The following is a 24,699-nucleotide window of genomic DNA, read 5'->3' on the forward strand; positions in this document are numbered from 1 at the left end:
GGGGCTATGTATACAGGCCGTTGGCGAGGATGTACTCTGCGACCTCGGGCACGACGAGGGCCTCGAGCGCGTCCCGCCCCGCACCAGAGCGCACGATGTTCCGGACCTCGGTAGAGCTGACGGCCTCGGCGCCCGGAATGGGCGGGAGTGTGCGGATCTTCCCCAGCTTGACCCAATACGCAACCTCGGGCCTGCTCAGCAGCTTCTCAGCCTGCGCGGCGCCCTCGGCCGAGTCACCGGCCCGGAGCGCGCACACGAACCAGCAGCGCTGGAACAGCCTCTCGAGCGCGGCCTCCATCCCCCCGGGGGGGTAGTACCGCTCCTCGAAGATACGCTCGAGCGTGTCCGTGCCGACGAGGAAGGTGACGGCGCCGGCGTGGGCGAAGAGCGCGGCCCACTTGTCGACAAAGGTCGGGGCAGAGACGAGTCCGGCAGCGACGGGCAGGCGGGTGGCGGCGGCCATGGCGCGCGCCTGGGCGAGCATGAGGCCGGCGCGGTGCTCGGCGTCGGCGGCGGGCACCTTGTCGGCGTTGCGCGTCGAGAAGAGGAGCAGGCGGGCCGTGTATGGGCCGGGGTTGAGCTTGCTGCCTGGCGGTCCGAGTGCGTCGGGGGTCGAGGAGGAGGACGGGGCGCTGGTGGTGGGCGCCGGAAACGTGCTCACCCCCAGCCCGAAGTGCGCGCGGTGAGGCGGGTTGAAGCTGCTGTCGAAGACGGCGAGGTGGGTGGTCGGGTGGAGCGGGTTGAGGAGCGCGAGGCCGGCGAACCCGGGGGCTACGGCGCGCGCGAGGGTGGCCTGCTGGCTCGCTGTGAGGCTCATGGCGTGGAGTATCGTGGGGGCGGGGAGGGGGGGGGGGGAGGGTGGATGAACAAGACGCAATGTCAGGTCGTGTCGGTCGCGTCGATCGCCGCGCCTCCACCTCCACTTCAACGGGTGCGCATCACGTGATTTTGGTTATGGGGGATTGCATGCTGCATCGCAGAGGGAGGGTGGGGGAGCAGGGCGAAGAGGAGACGCTGGGGGGTGGGGAGGGGGAGGAGGGGAGCTGGGAGGAGACAGAAGGGACGGGGACGGAGGTGTGGAGGAGGGGCAGGAAGGACGAGACGAGGCCGCCTGGAGACCACGACCAGCTGCCACCGCCGCCGCCCAAGCACGCATCACGCAAGCCCGACACGCGCTGCCCGATAGCGCGCCGCCACGCACGCCACAGCATGCAGCACATGCACAGGGCGCCTCCCATCTGACGCGATGGCTGCCCCCAGCACCCCGCCTCGGCCAATTGCGTCGCCATAGCCGCGTATCGGCCTTCTCCGGAGGTCGGGTGGCCGGATGTGCGTGCCAAGATCGGTATAAGAGGGGAGTCGGGCCGCGTTCTTGGCTTTTCTTCCTCCCGACTGACAACAAGACTGATGGAGAAGCAGAAACAGCAGCACACGCACGAGCTCCCCGCCCCGGTCGGCGCGGAGGCCAAGTCGAGGAGCCGCACCAGGCCTCTCCTCCTCGCCCTGCTCCTCCTCGCCGGCCTCGTGGCGCACCGCTGCCTCTTTCGCGGGGCGCCGGCGCCGGCGCCGGCGGCGCGCGGGTGCGAGCAGGCGGCCCCGCTCCTGCCCACAGCGCACGACGTCTCGTCCGTCTGGGGCGCGAAGGAGCGCGTTATCAAGGTATGTGCCGGCGTGCCACTCTCCCCCGCCCGCAGCGCAGCGCTCACCCCGCCAGTGGCACCAGGACGCGATCCGCATCCCCACCCAGAGCTGGGACGACATGGGCGCGCCGGGCGACGACCCACGCTGGGACGTGTTTGCAGACTACCACGCGTACCTTGAGACCGCGTACCCCCTCGTGCATAGGCACCTGAGCAAGACGACCATCGATACCTGGGGGCTCGTGTACGAGTGGGTCGGGAGCGACGCCGGGCGGCGGCCGCTTTTCATTACGGGGCACCAGGGTGAGTTGGCTGGGGGCTGGCGCCGCCGCGCACTCGCTGACGCTCGTGCACAGACGTCGTCCCCGTGCTCCCCGACACGGTCAACAAGTGGGAGCACCCGCCCTACTCGGGCGACTATGACGGCACGTACATCTGGGGCCGGGGCGCGTCCGACGACAAGTCGACGACGACGGCCGTGCTGGCCGCCATCGAGCTGCTCCTCGAGGTGGGCGACTTTAAGCCGTCGCGCACCGTCGTCCTCGCGTTTGGGCACGACGAGGAGCGCGGCGGGCTGCGCGGCGCCATGAGCATCAACGACTACCTGCTGGACAAGTACGGCCCGCAGCCGTTTGCGCTGCTCGTCGACGAGGGGAGCGGGCTCAGCACCGCGTGGGGCCGCACGTTTGGCCTGCCCGGCGTCGCGGAGAAGGGCAAGTTCGACCTCAACCTGACCGTGTCCACGCTGGGCGGGCACTCGTCTGTGCCGCCGCCGCACACGGGCATCGGGCTGTCGGCGCTGCTCATCGCCGAGCTCGAGCGTAACCCGTGCACGCCCAGCCTTGGGCCCAAGGCCCCGGTGTACGGCTTCCTTCAGTGTGCGGCGTCGTACGCGCCCGAGATCCCGAGCAAGCTCAAGCGCGTGGTGGCTGCCGCGGCTAGCGGGTGCAAGAAGGCCGCGAGGGCGCTCCCCGACCTGGTGATCGAGACGGGGCTCGGCGGGCCGGGACGCCGCGGCGCGGGGCAGGGCAGCGCCGAGCGCGCGCTCATGTCCACGACGCAGGCGGTGGACATTATCAACGGCGGGGTCAAGGTCAACGCGCTGCCCGAGCTCGTCACCACGCTCGTCAACCACCGGATCGACATCTCGAGCAGGGTCGCCGAGGTGAAGAGCAGGATCTGGCACACGCTCCAGCCCGTTGCCGCCGAGCTCGGGCTCGCGGTGCAGGGCTTCAACAGGTCGTACACCCCCGACAACGCCCGCGGCACAGTCTACCTCTCGTCGTCGCGCTTCGGTGCCGACCTCGAGCCGGCGCCCATCACCGACTTTACGGTCGCCAACCCCGCCTGGCGCGTGTTCGCCGGCACGGCGCGCGGGCTGTGGGCCTCGCGCAAGGAGGTCAGCAGCAACGGCACGCTGGTTGATCTTGCGCCCGAGGACGAGCTCATCATGGCGCCGTTCATGACCACGGGGAACACGGACACGGCGAGGTGGGTGCGGGGAGGGGGCGAGCTGACAGCGCCAGGTACTGGGCCCTCGCGAAGGACATCTTCCGCTGGCGATATGTCGCCAACACGGCGCACCAGGGTGTGAGTGTGCACGGACGTGGGGGGTGCACCGCCGCCACCGCCGCCGACGTCGCTGACACCGCTGCAGGGGCACACTATCAACGAGCGCATCGAAGCCGACGCACTCGTCGAGTTCACGAGGTGAGCAGTGGTCGTTGTAACGCGCTAATTAATTGCCAGGTTCTTCCAAGCGCTGATCCTCAACGTCGACGCCGACGACTTTTAGTGCGGCGATCGGCGCGCGCGCATCATGATAGGGCCCGAGGGATCGTCGCGATGTCTGTGGGAGCCGAGCTGTGAGCGTGGGCGTGGGTAATTGCATTGCCGCACCGATAAAGATAGAGCTGGACACACACCCAGATGCATGCCAATTGCTGCTTGTGGTGGCGTAATGCAATCCACGGCAATCCACGTGCTGGCAGTATCCGGCCGTAATATCGCACGTCCGGCTCGCTGCCGCCGCTGCCCTGCCCACCGGCGGACAATCACCCGACCCGGTACTTACGTATCCCCCACTAGTCGCACTCGGCCCAGCCACACCCCCACCCCTCACCCCTCACCCCTCACACCGCACCCAGCACTCGATCAGCACACCTCGTGCGTGCAGTGGTAGCATGTAGCCATCGCCCCGTTCTGTCGACGTCCCAGGCCCGTCTCGCCGCGCGCACGCCAGCGTGTGTTTTCTTCTCTGACCCGTCCCAAAAGGCGCACCCACCACATAAAAGCCGGCTGCGAGACGCACGGCCGCCCTATCTTACCGAGCAACTACGCAAGCGATAAGATCAGCGAGCAGCAGCCAGCATCACCATGGGCGCTTTCGACTTTCTCAAGACCGACGCGAACCAGGACGGCTACCACACGCCGACGTCGACCATCGACTGGTGAGTCGGGTTGGGTTGGCTGGGCTGGCTGGATGGCTGGCTGGCTGGCTGGGCTCTGGGCTGGCTGCTCGTTCTGTCACTGACCTGCGCGTGCTTTGCCGCGTCGCCACTCCAGGTGCGAGCTCAACTACACCTACTCGTATTACATTGCCGAGCTGGTCAACACGCTCACCAATGTGCCCGTCGTCCTGCTAGGGCTGTACTGTGCCTACGCGACCGTCCAGAACGGCGTGCCCGCGCGCTACGCCCTCGTCTACCTCGGCCTCGCGCTCATCGGCATCGGCAGCTTTGGCTTCCACGCCAGCCTGCAGTGGGAATGGCAGCTCATGGACGAGCTCCCCATGGTGAGTTTGCCACTGGAGAGCGGTGCCAGCAAGGTGCCAGCAAAATGAAGGTGGCAGTCGCCCCGGCCACACCGGCCAGGCCTCGGTCCAGCCATGACGGGTGCCGTACTACAACTGACCCTCCCTACAGATCTACGTGGCATCCTACGCTGCGTACCTGGTCATTGATACCCTGCCGGGCTGGAAGCACAGGTTCGGCCCCTCTGGCCCCATTGCCGTGCTCGCGTGGTGCATCTTCGTGACAGCTTCCTAGTGAGTGGAGGTTGGTCGTGCGGAAGTGGTCAGCGGTCGCCACACGGGGTGGCCGGCCTGGCCTCGAGCACCGCTACCCTGCCCTCGAGGCCTTGCCGGGCCTACACTGGCCACACTAGCCACCACGAGCCCATACCGGGCACCACCTGACCAGCTCCACGGGCTCGAGCTGACCCGCCACCCAGCATCTCCCTCCCCAACCCTGTCTACCACCAGATCGCGTTTGCGGGCCTCATGACCACCGCCAGCTTCCGCTCCATCTACCTGCTCTTCCGCCTGCCTTCCGAACGCCGTGCCAAGATTGCCCGCCTGCTCCTGATCGGTCTGGCCGTCTTCCTCGGAGGCTTTGCCATCTGGAACCTCGACAACTACTTTTGCGCGTATCTCCGCGCCACCCGCGCGTGGCTCGAGGACAAGGGCCTGGGCGAGCTCGGCCACTTCACGCAGGGTGCGTCCACTATCACGTGCGCCAGCTGACATCCAGGCCACGGCTACTGGCACCTCATGACCGGCTATGGCGCCGCACTGCTCTTCACCGCCGCCGTTGGTAAGTCCTTGGTCACGACCGACCGACCCCTCCTCCCCTGCCTTCCAGCTCACACCCCAGCCCTGTGCCTCGAGGTCAAGACGAGCCCCTACTCCTGGGACTTTGACACTAGTCTGTGGGTCCCTGTTGTCTACCCCGTTCCCCATGAGCAGCGCGGTCAGCACCTTAAGCCGCTCGACGACGAGAAGATTCCTCTCGTCGACGAGACAGTCGGCGCGTCCTCGGCCTTTACCGAGGGCCGAACGACGACTGCCAGGCGCGCAAGCGACCCCATCACTGTTGATCAGGCATGATTTGTGCCGCCCCACCCACCCACCCACTGTGCGCCACCAGTATCTCCAAACACGCCGCTCGATGCGGACGTATACCACAGCTAGACGACGAGACATGCCGCTTTTGGCCGTGCCCGCGGCTTCACCCTCCCTTGCTTTGATGCCCCAACCTGCACCACCGCGCTCTGCATTCCTTTCTGCAGTTATGTCTGGCGACACATGCATGAGCCTGGCCCGTAGAACATAGATTGAATGCAACTATCGTTACGTCGAGCCTGGGCCACCGCCACACAGGTGAAATGCCTTATAACTCCGTCATGAACCCTGTGGCGTCTCGACGCTCTCCTGTCGTTTACTAAGTCGTGACGAGTTGGTTCATCTCCCTTCGACCTTGTCTCCACCACCCCTCCCCCCTCCTCCCCCTCGACAATCAACAATGTCTGACCCCTCTGACGGTATGTTTCCCCCTCCGCCTGCTCGCCCTCGTCTCGTACACGCCCCCGGCGACCTTCATCCGGCGTAATCGCACCCGCACGCACCGCCCGAGTTTGAAGTTTCACCACCTGCTCCACCAAGCAAGGCAAACAGCAAAACACTGTCCACCCTTTGTCCCCTTGCCACCCCATCCTTGCGAGGACACCAGCAGCGCCATGCGCATCGCATCGACACCGACTCGTGCCCCTCCAGTCGTCTGTCTGCGTCCTGCTTGCCGCCGTCTCGTCTCTCTTGCCTGCGTCCGTCTGTGTGTCGTCCTCGCGTCGTCGTAAATTGCCCGTTGCGGAGCTCGACACTGCTCGATACGGTGGCGGCGATAGCCACCATTGCCGTCTAGTCGTCTCGTCTCGTCGTCGCCCTTATGGCACTCAAGGTGGAAGCTGCTCGGCCATCCCGCCAATGCTCCAGCCCGCACCCCGCTCCAGCTTCAGCTTCCGCTTCCATTCGCCCCCGCCCCCGCCTCGACTAATGCCTGACGCGCCTCCCAGTCTGGCAGAACGCCGCCCCCGCCGGTGACAGCTACTCGGCCCCCCGCGAGACTCGCGAGGCCTCGCCCCGTCGTGAGGAGCGCGACCAGCGCGAGCGCTCCCCTGCCCCGCGCCGCGAGCGTTCCCGCTCGCCCGCCGCCCGCAACGGCGGCGGTGACGGCGCCCCCGCTCCCCGTGGCCGGTGAGTCTCGGCGCGCGCATGGCAGGCAACTGCCAGTACTGACCAGGTAGCAACGACGACGGCTCGGTCAACCCCGGCAACAACCTCCACGTCTCGGGCCTCGCTCGCTCCATCACCGACCGTGGCCTCGAGGACATCTTCTCCAAGTTTGGCAAGATCCAGAAGGCTCAGGTCATGTACGACCCCCACTCGCGTGCGTCACGCGTCGTCGTCCCAAGCTACATGTAGCAACTACTGACACGCCACAGAGGAGTCGCGCGGCTTCGGCTTCGTCATGTTCGAGGCTAACGACGCTGCCGAGACTGCCCTCACCACCATCTCGGGCACCACCATCGAGGGCCGTGTCGTCACCGTGACCCACGCCAAGCGTGCTCGTGCCCGCACCCCCACCCCCGGCCGCTACCACGGCGTCAAGTTCGAGGGTGGCGGTGGTGGCGGTGGTGGCCGCGGCTACGGCGGCGGTGGCTACGGTGGACGCTACGAGGACAGGCCTTACCAGCCCCGCTCGTACGACTCTCGCTACTCGGACCGCGGACCTCGCTATGATGACCGCCCCCGTTATGATGACCGCCGTGGCGGCTACGGCGGCGACAGGTACGACGACAGGCGTGGTGGCTATGGCGACGACCGCCGTGGCGGCTACGGCGACGACCGCCGTGGTGGTGACGACTACTACCGCCGTGGCCCTCCTCCTGAGTAAGTACACCTCAGATATCGACGGGACCTCGCCAACGCCAATGCTCAGCCGCTACGACGACCGAAGGGATGACCGCGGGCCGCCCCGCGAGGAGCGCCCTCGCTACTGAGCGCTGGTGAGATGTGGAATTTGACAAGAGGTTAGTGGATCCTAGGCCGACATGAAAGCAATCGCAGGTTGTGTGTATGCAAACTTGTGGTTGGAACTGGGTGGGCGGCGGCTGGTTCGTCGCTGATTTGGCACATGAAGGAGTGAGGATCCGCCTTGTAGGCGTGTGTGTATGGCGTTGCCAGCTGCCAGCGTCACTGTACCCCGCCATGGCGCCCCGCACAGGCAAAGAGTACATGCGTGCATGCGATGACAATGGTAGATGAACTATATGCTGGCCACGACCCGACCCGACCTTCTCCTCTCCCTACTCACGCGCCTTGCGCCGGTCCGGGCGCGGGGTGAACGGCGGCACCGAGCTGCTGCGTCTCGGCATGGCGACGAGCGGCTCGGCGAGGCCCGACGCGCCCGGCCGGCCGAGGAGGAACGACTCGAGGAACCCGCTCGGCTCGCGCACGCGCGGCTTTGTGCTCGCGCCGGTGGCCGGCGCGGGCTCGGCGCTCGCCTTGCGCTCCTTGCGCGACGTGGGAGAGCGCGGCTTGGGCTTGTGGTTCGACAGCGGGCGCGATTTCGGCGACACGCTCACTGCCTGCCGCGTCGCGTCGCCCTTTGTGCCTGGGCGCACTGTCTCGGACCGCGCGTCGCGCTCGGGCGGCGTCTCCTTGGACCGCGCGCGGCCTCTCTCCTCGACCTGCTCGTCCTCGGCGTCCGATGTCGACGCCGAGCTGCTGTTTCCGCTCGAGCCCGAGAGCGGGATGGCGAGCGCCACGGCGGGGGACACGGGCGGTGGCGTGTCCGTCGCCGGCCTGGTGCTTGTGGGCACGGCTGCGGATAACGCCTTGCGCACGAGCTCGTACCCGCGCGGCTCGGTGAGGTAGAGGATGACGCGGGGCGAACCCCGCGGCCCGCCGCTGGCGGACGGGGTGCGTCGAGCTCCCGGCGGGCGAGACGTCGTCGGCGACGGCGGGCCCGAGTCGGGTGTGACCTGCCGGCTCAGTGGGGACGGTGATGGTGGCACAGCCCAGTGCAGGTGCCGCGGAGCCTGGATGGCCAATGGGACCTCGCCCTCTGTTACTGACTCGAGAGACAGCTCGGTGGTCTGCGTCGTGACGGCCACATGTCCGTTGACGGTTTCACTGGTGCTGGTCGTCGTGACTGTGTGGTGGTGGAGTCGCTCCGTGAGGGTCAGAGAGAGCATGTCCTCTGTCGGGGCCTTGACCCGGCGGGACCCGCTTGCACTCGGCCCTCGACTGCCCGGCTTTGAAGACGGGTCTCGATTCCGGCTGGGAGCACGGCTCGGTACTCTACTTCCCCCTCTGCTGCTTGGTGGTCGGCTCTTTGGAGCCGGCTTCTCAACCTCGATCCGGAGCCAGACCTGCTGCGACCAAGCCTTCTTCCCCTTCTGAGACTGGCCAGCGGGTGACTGGGACCTTGGCGAGCTCAGCGGGGGGACCGAGGCTGACCGTCCCGGAGGCTGGGGTTTCTTTCCCATGCCGAGCAGGCTTGGGATCCAGCTGACGCGGGACGGCCCTGCTTCTGCCGAGCCGTTCGCGGCGGGCTCCGGTACAGGCGTCGGCGGCGGTATTGGTAAGACGAGCTGGAGAATAACGGGATGGGTGTCGGGTACGTGGTGGTAGAGTATTCCTGCTGAGCGTAGGAGATACTTGAGATAGGAAATGATGCGCTTCGGCGGCTCGCCCGTGGGGTTGCGGAGGACAATGGGGCCGAGCTGGTCTGGGTGCTCTTGATCGAGATACAGCGGTAGCGTGTACTTGATTTCCGCGGGGATGAATGACGTCGTCTTGAATGTCTCTGGCGCCTTGTAATCGTGCACGCGCTTCCGCATCTCGTCGCCGACGTCGTACTCGTTGAAGGCCGTCATTCGCCGCTGGCGATCGAGGTCGACAAACACGTTCATGGCGTTGCGCACGCGGGGCCACGCTTCGGCTTCCGCCTGGCGCTCAGCCTCGCTCAGCGCGGCGCTCGTTGCGAGTCCCATGCCCTGCCACGGTGCTTCTGGCGGGTAGAGCTCGTCGAGCTCCTGCAGCACGTCCATTGCGCGCTCGCGCATGACCTGGCGTGAGGTGTGGGTCGGCCCGAGGGGGAAGCGGGTCTGAAGGAGGAGGGAGAGCATGGTGAGAGCGATACACCAGATGTCGATCTCGGGGCTGGGCGTTAGGTCGTCGTCAATGGTGGAGACCTACCCATAGTATGTGACCTCGCCGGGCTTGTTGTTGAGCGCGTGGACGATCTCTGGGCTCTGGTGGGTCAGTTTCGTCCGTAACGACGACCCACATGGAAGGCAGGCGATCCGCAGCAAGTTGTGAGCTTGGGCTCGCTGGCCGAGAAGTGCGTCGCGAGTCCGAGGTCTGTGCGTGTCAGTGGTGACAAACAGATGTGCATATGCCGCACAGACACGCACCGAGCAGCAAAATATTGCCCGTCTCAACGTCAACCAGCACATTGTCGCCCTTGAGATCGCGGTGGCACACGCGCCCGGCGTGGAGGCAGTCGCGGACGACGGAGACGAGCTGGTCGAGGAGGCGGGCGGCGCGTGTCGGGCGGAGGGGGAGCGGGTGCTGGGGGAGGGGGACGTGAGATGACGCGCACTCCTCTGGACACGTTAGCCGGCAGTTGATAAGCCACGACTCACCGACGAGGTAGAAGTGGGCGTCGGTGCGCACGAAGCCGTCGACGCCAATGAGGCAGGGGTGGGGCGTGAGCTGGGCCAGGAGCGTCGGCTCGCGGAGCAGCCGCGCGGCGATGAGCGCGTGGTGCGGATACAGCGGGGTGTGCTTGAGCGCGAACACCTTGCCGCTCGCCGACGAGGTGCCGGCCGTGACGCGGTAGACGGTGCTGAACTTGCCGCGGCCGAGCACGCCGCCGGCCGAGGCGGGGAGGTACGTGTAGTCTGCGATGCCGCGGAGGAGGAGGCTGTCGGGGGACGGGGTGAGGAGGGGGCGGGTTGTGGGCTGGGCAGTTAGCGGGAGGCACAGCGGGCCGACGCACCAAGCTCTCCCACCGGCTCTCCTCGGGCGCAGCGTTCGGCGCATAGACAAAGAGCGTGCCGGCCCCTGGGGGGCCGGCGTCGTCCTTCTCCTTGTCGCGACGCGGGGGCATTAGAGCATGGCGGGGGGGCAGGCGGGCTGGGGGTGGGGTTGGTGCTGGGCGCGTCCGAGTGACCGGTGCCAGCTAGGCCGCTTGAACAAGGCGAGCTGGCTTGTCGGTGTCGAAGTGATGTGGTTGGTGATGGGTGATGGGTGACAAACGCGTGCAGTCACGGGTGTGATGTGTCGTGGGTGGGTGGGGTGGGGCGGGGCGAGGCGAGTGGAGGCGGGGCGGGAGCGATCAAGTCAGGTGGTGCAGTGGCAGGCGGCGACTCGAGTAATAAGATGATGATGGTGACAAGACAAACGAAGACACCGGCCAGATCCCACGTCGTCGGTCGTCGGCGGCCCAGGTCCCACGGCCGGCAGGCAGCTCGGCACCCCTAGCTGGCTGGGAGCACGATAAACGGTGCGACGGCGCGTGATAACCTCGCCTCGGTGGTGTTATGGGCTGGCTGGCTGTATTGCCCTGATTGCCGTCGCTCGCAGCTCGCAAGCTTGCCGGCAAGCCGCCAGCCGCAGCCCGAGCCAATCAGTGGTGATTGACGCCGTTTACCCCACTCTTGGCTCGTCGACCCGTCGCACCCTGTCGCACCAGCCGGCCTCACCCCGCAGCTCGAGTCTCACCAACCCCGCATCGTGCCTTTGCGGGCGCCAGTCAGATACTCACATGCTCAGCCGCCCAACTCCCGTCGACAGCCGCATGCCATTCTTAGTCCCGACACTGCCCGAAACGACTATGTACCAACTGCCTATCACAAATGCACACAATGACATGAATCTAGCATCTAACGCTATACAGATAAGGAGATCCTCTCCCCCGCCGGCCCTTTATCTCTACAGTTACTCGCGTCTACTTCCCCTTGACCCACCCCCGGTGCCCGACCCACCCACGAGATCCAGCCAGATATCGGTGCTCGAGGAGCTGGGCAGCAGTAGGCCGGTCTTGCACCTCGGGCTCGAGGCAGCACCGCACAAAGTCGGCAGCGTCCGCAAGCCGTCCTCCACCGTCCGCCTCCTTGCCCTCGTCCGCGTGCACACCATCGCAGCGTGCTTCCAGCGCCTCCTCGGCCCCAGAGCCCTTGAGACCCTCGAGCACCTCGTCGGGGAGATTGGCGAAGGGTGTCTCGCCAACGAGCAGAATGTAGGCAACCGCGCCGAGCGCCCAGATGTCTTGCTCCTTGCCTCCGTACATTTCACCGCGTAAGATCTCGGGTGATGCGTAGTGCAGCGTACCCGAGAACGTGTCCCACTTCTTGCCGGGTCTCCAGTGTGCCGCAGATCCAAAGTCGATGAGCTGGCAGTGTCCAGTCCCGTCCAGGATGACATTCTCGTCCTTGATATCGCGGTGAACAATGCCGTTGGCGTGTAAAAAGTACACCGCGTCGGTGAGCTGGCCCACGATTGATCTGACCTCGAAGGGGTCCAGTCCAGCTGGGTGGGACTCGACACGGTCGAAGAGATCAACGCCGGCGCCGTACCGCGGCATCACCATGTAGTAGAATTCGCGGTCCTCGAAGAAGTCAAGCAGCTTGCAAATGTTCGGGTGCCCGCGCTCAGGAGCGTGCTTCATCTCCGTCTTGAGGTAGCGCTGGGTGGGGTTGCTGGTGCTTCTAAAGCTTGGAGTGCTCGATCGCGAGCTGCCAGGAGAAGCAGCACGAGAGACAGCGCCATTGCCGTTCGACTCGACCGTCAACTGCTCGACTTCTTCGGGATGCTCCCAGCCTCCCTGTGGCCTTGATGGATCCCACGGGTGAGGATGCGCCGGAGGGACATACATCAGGTGTCGGAGCTGGTCCATGACATGGACTGGGGTCGTCAGCTTGTTGCCGGCTGTCCAAACTCACTCTCAACCGGGATCGGGCCCAACACCTTGTGCTTCTTCCAACAGTCGGCCAGAATTCTCGACTTAATAATGTACTTGATGATGACTTCGTCCTGCGGGTGTTAGACGTGCCGCTGTGTTGTGACTCACTCCCACAGGCTGGCCATTTGCTCCCTTGACCTTGGCTCTCATGACGAGGCCGTACGCGCCTTTGCCTGCCTCCTTCAGGATCACATAGTCGTCGATTCCGCGACCGCCGGCACCGCCGGCCGTTTCGCTCGTGGGAGTGGCGCACTCGCTAGGGACACCAACGCTTGACGAGTAGCTTGCTGCACTTCGTACGCTGTCGAACCTCGGCAGCAGGCCCCTGTTGCTCGGCTGCGCGGCCGTAGGTGACCGGAAGGGCGAGAAACTTTGCAAGTTTGCAGCCCCTTTCGGGGGAGGAGTAACCGAGGTGGCCGGTGTAACAGGAGGCGGTGAAGAGGCAGATGCTGAGCCGGGTGTCGGTGATGCGGGGGTCGCCGGTGTGAGCGGGGTAAGAGCTGGGAAAGGGAGCGACGGAACGACTCGGCCAGCGACAAGGGAGACCCGGTGTGTATCGCGTCGGCGTTCCGTCTTTGGTGGGGATACTCCATCGTCATGAGACCCGCGTCTTGACGGCGCGCGGGGCACCAATGTGTGGCGTGAAGAAATCCTGCGCGAGTAGTTGCGGATCGCTTCAAAGCGCTCAGATTCCGTGTCTTGCGAGAGGGGCGCCATCATCTGGGACGAATCGATGACGTCTGGCGAAGCGAGATCGATGTCGTTGGCAGGAGAGAGGGCTGGCGACGGGGCGGTCGTAGACGGGGCAGAATGAGAAACACTGAGAGGTTCGGCATTCAGTGGCGAAGGGCGAACTGGCACAGTGGGTGAAACCGCGTCAGGTCGCGCGACGTGGTCATCCGTCGAGTCCAAAACTTCTGATGAAGGCTCGTGCTCAACCTGACGCGACTGCCCGTCGGACTCGCTGGGGGCCGGGGGCGAGTCTGGGGGCTCCGTGCGTGGTGATGATAAGGCACCCAGAGAGCCCACAAAGTTGAAGCCACTGCCGTTGCCAATTCCCTGGACACCCCAAGAATGCCGATGGTTGGCTTCAGTCGGGCTTGTCTCTGCAATCTCCTCGTCGACCATCTTGAACAAGCGCTCACGCTCAAGTTCGCGCTTCGTTTTTGGACGGGTAGCAACGTCGACTGGTCGGCTGTTCAAGTGCAGCGAATCCCTCCGCCCAATGCTGTTGAACCGACCCAAGCCCGCGGAAGGGAATGGCGCCAGCGTCACATCGTCGTCAAACTTGGAGTCGGAGTCCGGAACCACGATATCGTGGACACGTCCGGTGTGCTCATTCTCGTCGGAGGTAATCTCGCTTTCAGTCACCTTGACCGAAGGGCTGTCAGACGTTTGTGGTGGAACCGAAGGGGCGTCGCCTGCAGTATCCGGCTCCGCTGCCCTGACCTCGGGAGGCTGCATGATGATCTTGGCGGCGGGCGAGACCACGCTCTCGCTCGAGCCAGTGTCACTGCTGTCGCTCCCTGGCACCTCTTCCTCGACCTCGGGCATGGGCTCCCCTTCGCGCCTGGTGATCTCCTTGAGCTCGCGCCACTCCTGTGTCGTCGGTGTCAAGAGGACCATGCCATGGTGACCGCGGGCGGGAGGTGGCTGCTGGCTACCCAAGGGGTCGCTCACATCTGCGTCCGGGCTGGACTGCATCGACCCCGTGTAGGGAAACGTAGGTGGAAGGTGCTGTTGGAGGAAGTGCGTGTTCGGCGACAGTGTTGCGGACAGAGTAGCGCCCGGTGGGGGCGTGTTCGAGCCGCTGGTTGGCAGAGTCACGTTTCGGCGGGCATAGATGGGTGATGCAGCTGGTGATGGCGACTTGACATTCGGCGTCAGAGCGATGGGTGAACGCGTCGGTGAACCTGCCCTCGAGTGTGGGTGCATTCGATGGTAGAAACGCGCGCTGAAAATGAGCATTCGACCACGTCGGCGGCGCAGCACTCACCTGTTGTCCCACGCTCCACACTCGCCGTCCCATGGCTCCTCCCCAATGTTCACCGAGTTTCGTGCACTGTCAAGGGTAACGGTTCGCCGTGGCTCTTCAATTGCAGATTCGGTCGAGACGCTCCTCTCTACCGTGGGGCGGGCGGCACTCATGCCGAAGCCCATGCCCTGGAGATCGATCCAGCTCTTGTTCGGCGTGAGCGCGCTCGCGTACCCGCCCGAGTTGGCACGGACACGGTGCATGAGGACGCCGCTGCGATGCCGACGCGGACTGGGAGGTGGCGGAATCGAGGAACGGTGGGCCGTCGATGGGCCAGCTTCAGCATTGTCGACAAGCCCACGGTGCGCATCGAGGTTCGAGGTGTTGATGGGCGGTGGAGGCGAGGAAGATCTCCGAAGCGACCTTGACGTCGGGTCGGTTGACGACCTTACCGGCGCCGTGGAAGCGTGCTGCTCCGTTCCATCGCTTGTAGTCGCTTGTGGTGTCGCTGTATCGAAAGCCAGACCCAACGCTGCGCGTTCGACGCCTTGTCCAGCCATCGGCGGTTACTCGAGTGTTGGCGTGGGAGAGGGAATCGCTGTGAGAGTCGCCAGGCTCTCAGAGCGAGTGGGAGATGGGAAGGGGCGAGATGCACAAGCAGGCGGCAGAGGGCGTGTGATGGCGATGAGGCTTGGAAGACTGTAGCTGTTAACACTGATCTGCGGAGGGGGGCGGGTGTGTGTGTGGGTCGGGTAGGTTTGACACGGCTGGGGGAGATGCGAGGGGGCGGCAGCAGCAGGATAGGCGAGGGAAGACACAAAGTGGTGGGTGGATTAGAGACTGTAAAGCCCGTTTTCCGTCCAGCGCGCTCTTCCCCAACCAGTCGTGCCGAGTCGAAAAGAACGATCTCCGCGAGGGAACAAGAGGGCGAAAGGATTTTGTACAGGCGCTGCGATCTGGTGCACCAAGTCTTTTTTGTCGCGCGTCGGTGGTGGGTGGTGGTGGGTGGTCCTCGTCGCCGGGGCCCACTTGCGGTGCGAAGGGCGCGAACAAAACGTTGCAGTGGGCGTTTTTGCAATGACGAGTGGCGACACGAGCGAGGAGGGGCCGGAGGAAGGCGCGAGCCAGGTGATGCACAACCCACACTCACTCTTGTTATTCTCTGGCCGAACAAACAACGAGTGATACAATGCAAGGAGGGCAAGAGATTGTGATACAATGACTGGACTGGGCAAGAGATATGTCGCTTGTTGTATTCCCCCCCATGGCGCAGGCGGCTGCAAGCGGCTTGACAGGGCGGACAACGGCGGCTGCGGGTAGCAGCACCAGGAGCACCTCTTGCTTGGGTCGTTGCCTGTCACTCACCATGTATGCGACTACTGGGTTGCGAGAGTCAGGGACGATCGACGGCCCTTGCCGCACGCGCGCCCAGCCCAGCCACACGCAGGCAAGCAGGCACAACCACGACCGAGTCATGCATTACAAACACTGTTACAATTCCTTACCATTTCCATTAGGATCAAACACTAATCACAATTCTAAACCCATAGCCACCGACGACGATCCACCATAATCCCAGTCAACCCGCCTGCCTTTTCAAACCAGTCCGTCCAGAGACAACCTCCACCTCTCATCTCCACCACCCCACTCTTTCATCGATACCACTCACCTTCCTCGGCTCATACCGCCCCAAGCCCAACCGCACACCAGTCCACGTCGCCTGCCCGCAGCCCCCTACGCTCCTAGTCCAGCGTAGCAACAAGCAGCAGCAGCGACCATGGCGACAGCGGCAACGAAAAAGGCCATCAAGGGTATCCGTGCCAAGCTCTCTGACGGCGAGAATGAGGGTGCACTCTACGAGTCTACGCAGCTACTCAAGCAGCTTGGCGAAAAGGATCCCGAGGCTCCAACCGTGTAAGTCACGCGCGTCGGTAGAGAAATCAAGACGACAACGCGACAATGCTCCCCGTGAGGCGCAGCACACTAAACAAATCAATGCAGCTTGGCGTACCGCGCCCTCGCACTCACGCACTTGGAGCGCACAGATGAGGCAGAAAAGGTGGGTCTGTCGCGAACTGGGGAGGCCGAGCCGGGTGAAAGGTGGCATCGATACATCGTGCTTGCGCAACAGGGTGGGGGAGATACTGCGAGCATTGCTCGAGGGCGAGCCATCTGCGAGCGGAGAGTCGCCTGTCGACTGCAGGAGAGGTTCTACCCCACGCCAGGCGCACCGCTTACACTGCAGTCCTACCTCCAAGCGCTCAAGCTCCATCCCGGTCATCAGCTAGCCACCCCAGGTCTCAAGAAGCTCTACACGAATCAGCAGAAATGGGAGGACCTCGCCAGGGTGCTCGAGACGGCCGTCCAAACTGCATACGACGCGTAGGCTACTGCGCTGCCTCCTAGGTGCTGACGTTCAGGCGTGATACTGAGAAGCTCACCGCGGCGTTCCAGGAGCTCGTCGAGTATCGCCAAAAGCATGGCCCGGAGGAAGCTGTAAGTGCCCCAGCCTGTTCATCCTGACACCCAGCTCTGGTCCACTCTCCTCCGCTTGGTCCCGTCGTCGCCCGTGACGCCATTGATCATGTCGAGCCTCATCCCAGCTGGAACGTATGTTCCCCTGGCCGTGCCGGCCTACCCTGCTCCGGCAAATGCCCCTCCAGTCAAGCTCCCCGACCCCTTGCCCCATGTCCACCACTTGGCGGGCTCCTTGACCTTGGTGCTGCTCCTGCTCCTCAGAACGCAGGCTGAAATTCACACGGTCACTGAGCAAAAGGTAAAGGCTGGGCGACTGCGTCTTGGGGCTGGTACCGAACGCGACGTCCGCCGCCGCGTCGATGCTGAGGTCCTCGGCGGCCCCCTCGGCTCGAGGCTGCTTTCGCTCCTGCGCGACGTCGCAGCCCATCCCTCGGTCGACGAGGCTGTGCGCCGTGACGTCGAGGTTCAGGAGTTCCAGTACTGGAAGCGTCTGGTCGAAGTGATCCAGTGAGTACATGTTGTGGTGAGTAACTGACAGCCAAGACCGCCGGAGAAGGCCAAGCCGGCCTCGAAAACGTCAGCCAAGAGTGACCCCAAGCAAGGTGCCAAGATTGTCCCTCCTGCCAGCGCCAAACTACCTGCGAAGCCATCAATGGTCATCGGTGGGAGGCCTCCGTCCAAGGATCCTTCGCCGGAGCGCAAACCTGTTGCTACCGGGCTCCCAGTACCCCCACTCTTCCAGGACGAGCCTGCGTCCACCCCCACGAAGGAGGAAGCACGTCAGCGCGCCGATGGTCTAGCCGACGGCTTTGTGCTCCTTGGTGTTGGTGGAAGCGCCGAGGAGGCATGGACTTGGGTGCTCGAGGGCCGCGATGAACCAACGATCTGTGAGCGGGACGGAGGGGAAGGAGGCTGACAACCAGTCTACGACATTGATTTCCTCCACAAGTTCGCCAACACTTTCCCCGAGTCGTCTCTCACCGACTTCATTGATGACTACTGTCGCTTGTTCAAGCTTCCCCTTCCGAAGCCTGATGAGGACGGAGCCCAAACGCCACCTGATGTCGCGGCCAATGACCACGCTGAGGAGAAGAACAAGCACAGGGGTCGCCGTGGCCACAAACTCAAGACTAATGCGCGTGCGCGCCGCAAGCAGCGCCGCATGGCGGGGCAGAAGGGCGAGCTGCCCGAGGACGTCGACGAAGAGGAGCGCGAGGAGCTCATCGCGTCGATGACTAAACTCCTGCCCCGCCTCAAGCAATCCATCTTCGCACACCGCGTGATGGCTCGTGTTGCTATCACTGACGAGGACTGGGTCAACGCCATTGCGTACGCCGAGCAGGGCCGCAAGCTCGTCAAAGAAGTCGAGAACGTGCGTGGCATCTCGCGGCCCAACGCGTGGGCGTCCTTGGATGCCGCCCTCGGTGTGGCCCTGGTGCCATACTACCCCCCCAAGCACCACAACCGCGCGACTCGCCTCCTTGATGGCGTTCTGAAGTCCTCGCCCGGCGACTACGAGGCTCGCTTTGCCGTTGGCCAGATCAAGGAGACGGCCGGGGACTGGGAGGCTGCGCGCGCCGAGTTCCAGACGCTGCTCGACCAAGGTGGCAGCGACAAGGAGATGGTTGCTGCTCGCGAAGAGCTCGGCTGGTGTCTCGTGAACGAAGGCAAGCTCGAGGAAGGCCGCGACGTCTTAGAGAGCGTCGTCGAAATCCGCGACACACGCAAGGAGCAGGAGGGCAAGGACGACGAGGCGAACCCCAGAGCCCGTGCTTGGTGGCGCCTTGGCCGCACCGAGTGGATGATCGGAGACGCTGAGAGCCGCAAGAACGCTGAAGAGTGGTTCATGGCCTCGCTTCGTGCCGACGCCGCATTTGCTGCGTCGTACACTGCTCTTGGCATCTGCTACGCCGAGGCGTACTCTCCGCCTGACACAGAGCGTGCTCTGAAGTGCTTCCAGAAGGCGTTTGAACTGGACGCTACCGAAGCCGACGCCGCTCGTCGTCTTGCGTTCGGCTACGCCGACGAGGACGAATGGGCACAGGTTCGAGCCATCGCCACCCGCGTCATGGAGGGAGAAGGTGGTGTCGAAGGTGTTGCCGGCGGAGCGGTCGTCAACCCGACCGGCCGCTTTGCTCCCAAGAACGGGTGGGCGTGGAAAGCGCTGGGCTCTACCGAAATGGTGGGTGCCAAGATGTCGTGCGGCGCTGACCCACCAGCACTACAAGAACTACTACAAGGCCATCGAGGCGTACCAGATTGCCCTTCGCGCCGAGCCCGATGACGCTGGCATGTGGCGCATGCTCGGCGATGCGTACGTCAAGTCTGGCCGCCACCTTGCCGGTCTCAAGGCGCTCGAACACGCCTTAGACCTTGACCCTACCATGTGGATGGCCAGGTACCACATCGGCGAGGTTCACATGCAGCTCGGCGCGTTCGACGCTGCGATTGACGCCTTCGAGGCCGTGGACGCGGAGACGCACGGTGCCGAGGTCGGCGTGACTGCCGCTCTGGCGGAGGCGACGTTGGCCCTCGGCCGCCGCGCTGCTGCCGGTGGCTTCCGTGAGCGCTCCCGTGCCGCATACTACGCTGCGGTCGAGTACACCCTTACCGTCCTGACCTCGGGTCGTGCCCACCGCCCGTGGGGATGGAAGCTGATCGGCGACGCGTGCCTGCAGCTTGCCGAGCACGAGGCAGACCCTGCCGAGATGGAGAAGAGCGCGGTCGTACTTCAGCCAGTGCTGGAGCACCTCGTTACCGACGACGAGGACCGCCGTTCTTCTGTCGCTGGGTTAGGCCACGCCTCCAACCTCCTGCAGACGTCCGCGGGCCCGCAGTACACTGCCAAGGCTGCTGTCTTCGCGATGGCATACCGCGTGCACTTGCTCAAGAATGAGATTCGTGTGGCCAACTCGTCGCTGTACGACCTCGCCTGCGCCCTTCACGAGCTCGCAGTGAACACTCTCAACGCGGATGAGCGCGCCGCTGCCACCAAGGCTGCGGTCTCGGCCATCCGCCTCGCGCTGGAGCGCGATGCCGGTGACGAGAGGCTGTGGAACGCCCTTGGTGTTATTTGCTCGGCGGCCGGCAAGCAGCTTGCCCAGCACTGCTTCGTCGTGTCTCTCGAGTGCTACGCCAAGGACCCGGTCGTCTGGACCAACCTCGGCTACCTCTACCTCTCGCTCGACGACCGCGAGCTGGCGAATGAGTGCTTCCTCAAGTCGCAGATCCTCGACCCGGACTATGCTCGCGCGTGGTTCGGCCAGGGCCTGCTAGCTGAGCGGGATGGTGAGCGTCACCAGGCCACTGGTCTGTTTGCGCATGCTGTTACGCTGTCGGCCGGGTCGCTCCTCGAAGCGGATCTGGCTCTGGCGGTTGGGTCTTTCAGCCGCTTCCTCGCCCCTGGCCAGCGCGACACCCGCCCGCTCCAGCAGCCTGCGTTCGCTCTGCGTCGCTACACTCACTCGCACCCGCGCGACGTTGCCGCCAAGCACCTCTACGCGTTGGTGTGCGAGCGCCTGGGTCTGGCCGATATCGCTGCCGACGCACTCGAGACGGCGGCCACTCTCCTCGAGGAGGAGTTTGAGACGTCCGAGTCGGCGCAAGTCGAGTCGCAGTATGCCATCGCGCTGTGCAACCTCGGCCGCGTCAGTCTCGCTGCTGGGCGCTACGCCGCAGCGCTGACGGCGTTCACGAACTGCGCGGAACTGGCTGAGGGCAGTGGCGACCCCCAGGTCGTATCCCTCACCGTTCAAGCGCGGCTTGGCTCTGCGCTCGCGCACTTCTGGCTCGGCGACATGGACAAGAGCCTCGAGTCGTTCCAGTCGGCCCTGGACGCGGCAAAGAACGACCCGGCGGTGACGGATGAGCTTGTGGTGCTACTCGCTCGCACGCTGTGGAGCGTGGGCGGTGAGGATGCGCGGGACGCCGCGAAAGCCCATCTCATGGAATGGTAGGTTGTGCAAGATGGGTGGAAGCTGACCTCACAGCCTCGAGCACCCCGACCCTAGCATCAAGGTTGTCGCTGCACTCGGTGCCGTTGGCCTGGCGTCTGGTGACCCCGACCTGGTCGAGGCAGCGACGGCTGAGATCAACTCGGCGCCCGCGGCACGGCGCCTTGCGCAGGACCCGGAGGGCACGGCCGACGCGGTGCAGTTTGCGAACGCCATCATCAACATCGACCAGGAGGTGGCGGTCGGCGCGCTGGAGGAGGCCGCGATGTTGAACCCGACGGCTGCCGGCCCGCGCAACCGCCTGGCGATTGGGTACATTGGCTCGGGCAAGATTGCCGAGGCCAAGGCGCTGCTCAAGGGCGTGCGCGAGGCGGCTGTGCCGGACGCCGTGGACGCCAGCCGCCTGCGGGGCATTGTCAACACGCTGGAGGGCGAGGAGGATGTGGTGGAGCTGCAGAAGGCGGTGATGCTGGCGCCGTGGGACGCGAAGGCATGGGAGTCGCTGGCGTGGGCCAGGCGTGCGGGGCAGGAGGTGGCGGCGGAGGTGGACGAGGTGGGCGAGTAGCTCGAGCATGCTAGTCGCCCGTACTTCGCCTCGCCATTTCCTAGCTGCTACACTATGCATGTCTACAACTCTACACCCTGAATGCGATTGTTGCCTTCTTGACCTCTGCGCCGCCAGCTGCGGCGAAGCCCGTCCCTGTATGTCAGCGATGCCGCAGAGACCAACTCACCCTCCTTGCCGAGCGGGAGCATGCCCGAGGCCTCGACGACGGCGTCGCAGATGGGGCACGCCTTGGCGGGGGCGACGACGGTGTCGGCGCAAGTCTTGCACACGACGTGTCCGCAGACTGCCGGGGCGTCCTCCTTCTTCTTGCCCTCCCGCTTCGCCTTCTTCTTCACCGGCTCCTCCCCGTCGGCCCCAGCGGCCGGCACCCGGCTAGCCAACAACACCCCCGGACTCGCATTACTCAGCTCCTTCGCACAGCTGGGGCAGTGCGGCTTGTCGCTCTGGGCCGGGTAGTGCAGCTGCACCGGCAGGAGGGACTTGCGCGCGAAGCCGTGCGGCTCGCCGTAGTGGCACAGCGTCTGCAGCTTGACGGCCTTCAGCGGGCCGAGCGGGGCCTCGGGCGCGAGCGACGGCAGCCAGAAGGCCGCGAGCTTGGCCTTGCGCTGCTCCGCCTGCTCGGCCTCGATCGTGGCCGCGGCCGCGGCCTCGGCCTCGCGCTGTCGCCGTTCGATCTCGCCCTCGAGGTCTGGCGCGGCGGCCTCCTTGCCTGCCGAGGAGGAAGTAGTCCGCCTCACGGAGCCGAGTCCGAGCCCCTTCTCAAAGTCCGAGACGACGCGCGCCCTTGCCGCCTCGCGCGCGTCGGCGCGCCGGGCGGCGTCGTCGGCCTCCCAGCGCGCGAGCTCGCGCTTCTGCGCCTCGATGCCGGCTTTTTGGGTTATGAGGGAGTTCAAAGCACACTCCCGGCAGTACAGGTGCGCCCTGGTACATGCGACGGGGTCGACGGCGCGCACGAGGCACAGGTTGCAGTGGTCGAGCGGCTTGAAGCTGTCCCTGCCTAGCCTGCGCGCGGCGCCCGGCTGGCGCAGGAGCGAGCGCTCGTAGTGCGTGAGGTTGGCTTGCGTCGTGTTGTTCTTCGCGTCTGGTGGGGTCAGTGGGTGGGGAGGGGCGGGGGGACGTACGGGACCGGACCATTGTGGGTTGATGTGTGCTGAGCTGAGCGAGCTGCGTTCTGTTGTTGCAGGTGGGTGTCGATCGAGGAAATCGCCAGTCGCGCCACGTGGTGCCACGTGGTTCGTCGTGCCTGGCCCAGACTCCTCCATGGGCAATCGTGCCATGTCGCGTTTCGTGTCCATCGCGCACCGCGCCGCTCTTTTGTTTTCCATCGCGCACCCCCACCCGTCAACAGCAATCAACATGGTCTACGAAGCTACCGCCACCGCGCCGGTCAACATTGCCGTGATCAAGTGAGCCGCGGCGGTGCTGGGCGCTGGGCGCTGGGCGCTGGGCGCGCTCAGCCGAGCTCCGGTGCTCCTGCCCCCAGCTCTGGCCTTTTCTAACCACTCGTGCAGGTACTGGGGCAAGCGCGACACAAAGCTCATCCTCCCGACAAACTCGTCGCTGTCGGTCACGCTCGACCAGGACCACCTGCGCAGCACGACGACGTCGCGCGCCGACGCGGCGTTCGACGCCGGCGACCGCCTCTGGCTCAACGGCAAGGAGGAGGCCGTAAAGGAGGGCGGCAGGTTGTGGACCTGCATCAAGGAGCTGCGCGGCTGGCGCGCCGCCGAGGAGGCCAAGGACGCGGCCAAGCCCAAGGTGGGTGGGGTGGCTTGGGGCCTTTGTTGCCATGGCATCTGCTGACGCCACGCCCAGATCTCGACCTTCCCCCTCCGCATCGCGTCGTACAACAACTTCCCGACGGCGGCCGGCCTCGCGTCGTCGGCGTCGGGCCTCGCCGCCCTTGTCGCGTCCCTCGCCGCGCTCTACGAGCTCCCCCAGAGCCCGTCTGACCTGTCGCGCATCGCGCGCCAGGGCTCGGGCTCGGCCTGCCGCTCCCTCTTTGGCGGCTACGTCGCGTGGCAGGAGGGCGTCGAGGCCGACGGCTCCGACTCGCTCGCCGTCGAGGTCGCCCCCCGCGAGCACTGGCCCGACCTCCACGCGCTCATCTGCGTCGTGTCCGACGCCAAGAAGGGCACGTCGTCCACCGCCGGCATGCAGCAGACGGTCCAGACCTCGCCCCTCCTCCAGGCGCGCCTCAAGGTCGTGCCCGGGCGCATGGCCGCCATCTCGGAGGCGATCAAGGCCAAGGACTTTGACGCCTTCGCCAAGATCACCATCGCCGACTCGAACCAGTTCCACGCCGTCTGCCTCGACACCCAGCCCCCCATCTTCTACCTCAACGACGTGTCCCGCGGCGTCATCGCCCTCGTCGAGGAGCTGAACCGCGCCCACGTCGAGAAGACGGGCCACCTCCTCGCCGCGTACACCTTCGACGCCGGACCCAATGCCGTCATCTACGCGCCCGAGGCCAACATCCCCACCGTTGTCGCCGCCGTCAACAAGTACTTCCCCCAGGCTGAGGCCTTCCCCGACCCCTTCAAGGTCGGCACCGCCGCCGCCCTCCCCCAGGGCTTCAACGAGGCCGTCGTCCCCGCTGGCGGATGGCCCAAGGGCGCCGTCAAGCAGCTCATCCACACCAAGGTGGGTGACGGCCCCCGCCGCCTCGGCGCTGAGGAGTCGCTCCTCGGCCCCGACGGCATCCCCAAGACTCTTGCATAGATATATACCGTGCATAATGCATTATTGACTAGAAGGGGGGCGAGGGGCTTAGTACTGGTCGCGTGGGATGTCAAAGGACGGGGGGATGAAGCGCGGCGCCGTCGGCGCAGGCGCGGGGGCAGCAGCAGGCGCGGGAGCAGCAGCAGGCGGCGCCTGCCCCGACGCCGCAGCGAGCGCGGCACTGCTGTCAGCGTGCGAGCCGAGCAAGCACGTACATGTTCTCCGGGGTGAACTCGGGGAAGAGCTTGCCGCCGAGGGCGATGAGCCCGTCGCGGAGGACGATGCCGAGGGCAAAGTACTGGGGGGCCACGAGGCCGTTCTGGCATCAGCATGGTGGCGGGCAGGGATGCTCACAGCCTTGACGAGGGTCTCGATCTGCGCGAAGAGCGCGTCGAGGTCTGCCTGGGGGATTCCGGTGGCCATTGTGTATGGTGGGGAAGAGGAGGGAGGGGGGTCGTGGACCTTATGTACCCCCTCGAGGGGGACCCCCGAACCCATGCATCATTCCTTTGTGATGGCGAGACAATAGAGAGAGACGAGGCATGCAAAGGTGGTG

General features: G+C 65.2%; 10 protein-coding genes across 10 annotated transcripts; 5 read left to right on the forward strand and 5 right to left on the reverse strand.

Moving 5' to 3' along the window:
• Positions 1-4: 4 nt before the first annotated feature.
• Q8F55_005115 (uncharacterized protein) lies at positions 5-817 on the reverse strand (the record flags this gene model as incomplete). Its single annotated transcript, XM_069353611.1, has 1 exon — positions 5-817. The coding sequence occupies one exon, from the start codon at positions 815-817 to the stop codon at positions 5-7; it is 813 nt and encodes a 270-aa protein (XP_069208253.1).
• A 590-nt stretch (positions 818-1,407) lies between these two features.
• On the forward strand, positions 1,408-3,435 carry Q8F55_005116 (uncharacterized protein; the record flags this gene model as incomplete). The annotated part of the gene is made up of 6 exons (XM_069353612.1): positions 1,408-1,659; positions 1,715-1,943; positions 1,997-3,131; positions 3,167-3,230; positions 3,298-3,350; positions 3,390-3,435. The coding sequence occupies 6 exons, from the start codon at positions 1,408-1,410 to the stop codon at positions 3,433-3,435; spliced, it is 1,779 nt and encodes a 592-aa protein (XP_069208254.1).
• Positions 3,436-4,016: 581 nt separating this feature from the next.
• YDC1 (alkaline ceramidase ydc1) lies at positions 4,017-5,526 on the forward strand (the record flags this gene model as incomplete). The annotated part of the gene is made up of 6 exons (XM_069353613.1): positions 4,017-4,090; positions 4,206-4,434; positions 4,565-4,686; positions 4,872-5,134; positions 5,171-5,233; positions 5,294-5,526. The coding sequence occupies 6 exons, from the start codon at positions 4,017-4,019 to the stop codon at positions 5,524-5,526; spliced, it is 984 nt and encodes a 327-aa protein (XP_069208255.1).
• Positions 5,527-5,941: 415 nt separating this feature from the next.
• Positions 5,942-7,475, forward strand: Q8F55_005118 (uncharacterized protein; the record flags this gene model as incomplete). Its single annotated transcript, XM_069353614.1, has 5 exons — positions 5,942-5,960; positions 6,489-6,669; positions 6,720-6,862; positions 6,918-7,365; positions 7,415-7,475. The coding sequence occupies 5 exons, from the start codon at positions 5,942-5,944 to the stop codon at positions 7,473-7,475; spliced, it is 852 nt and encodes a 283-aa protein (XP_069208256.1).
• A 306-nt stretch (positions 7,476-7,781) lies between these two features.
• On the reverse strand, positions 7,782-10,594 carry Q8F55_005119 (uncharacterized protein; the record flags this gene model as incomplete). Its single annotated transcript, XM_069353615.1, has 6 exons — positions 7,782-9,642; positions 9,679-9,734; positions 9,770-9,843; positions 9,897-10,088; positions 10,128-10,446; positions 10,484-10,594. 6 exons carry the CDS (start codon positions 10,592-10,594, stop codon positions 7,782-7,784), a joined length of 2,613 nt encoding a protein of 870 aa, XP_069208257.1.
• Positions 10,595-11,434: 840 nt separating this feature from the next.
• On the reverse strand, positions 11,435-14,686 carry FUN31 (serine/threonine protein kinase; the record flags this gene model as incomplete). Its single annotated transcript, XM_069353616.1, has 4 exons — positions 11,435-12,390; positions 12,429-12,519; positions 12,557-14,402; positions 14,445-14,686. The coding sequence occupies 4 exons, from the start codon at positions 14,684-14,686 to the stop codon at positions 11,435-11,437; spliced, it is 3,135 nt and encodes a 1,044-aa protein (XP_069208258.1).
• A 1,514-nt stretch (positions 14,687-16,200) lies between these two features.
• Positions 16,201-21,419, forward strand: SKI3 (Superkiller protein 3; the record flags this gene model as incomplete). The annotated part of the gene is made up of 9 exons (XM_069353617.1): positions 16,201-16,337; positions 16,425-16,482; positions 16,669-16,805; positions 16,844-16,919; positions 16,954-17,408; positions 17,445-17,788; positions 17,825-19,083; positions 19,121-20,853; positions 20,891-21,419. 9 exons carry the CDS (start codon positions 16,201-16,203, stop codon positions 21,417-21,419), a joined length of 4,728 nt encoding a protein of 1,575 aa, XP_069208259.1.
• A 70-nt stretch (positions 21,420-21,489) lies between these two features.
• Positions 21,490-22,556, reverse strand: Q8F55_005122 (uncharacterized protein; the record flags this gene model as incomplete). Its single annotated transcript, XM_069353618.1, has 3 exons — positions 21,490-21,554; positions 21,589-22,503; positions 22,544-22,556. The coding sequence occupies 3 exons, from the start codon at positions 22,554-22,556 to the stop codon at positions 21,490-21,492; spliced, it is 993 nt and encodes a 330-aa protein (XP_069208260.1).
• Positions 22,557-22,778: 222 nt separating this feature from the next.
• On the forward strand, positions 22,779-24,143 carry MVD1 (diphosphomevalonate decarboxylase; the record flags this gene model as incomplete). Its single annotated transcript, XM_069353619.1, has 3 exons — positions 22,779-22,828; positions 22,934-23,180; positions 23,238-24,143. 3 exons carry the CDS (start codon positions 22,779-22,781, stop codon positions 24,141-24,143), a joined length of 1,203 nt encoding a protein of 400 aa, XP_069208261.1.
• A 48-nt stretch (positions 24,144-24,191) lies between these two features.
• On the reverse strand, positions 24,192-24,566 carry Q8F55_005124 (uncharacterized protein; the record flags this gene model as incomplete). The annotated part of the gene is made up of 3 exons (XM_069353620.1): positions 24,192-24,324; positions 24,359-24,462; positions 24,498-24,566. The coding sequence occupies 3 exons, from the start codon at positions 24,564-24,566 to the stop codon at positions 24,192-24,194; spliced, it is 306 nt and encodes a 101-aa protein (XP_069208262.1).
• Positions 24,567-24,699: the final 133 nt, after the last annotated feature.

The sequence above is a fragment of the Vanrija albida genome (genome assembly GCF_041260175.1).
Source record: "Vanrija albida strain AlHP1 chromosome Unknown contig_4, whole genome shotgun sequence".
Taxonomy (NCBI): Eukaryota; Fungi; Basidiomycota; class Tremellomycetes; order Trichosporonales; family Trichosporonaceae; genus Vanrija; species Vanrija albida.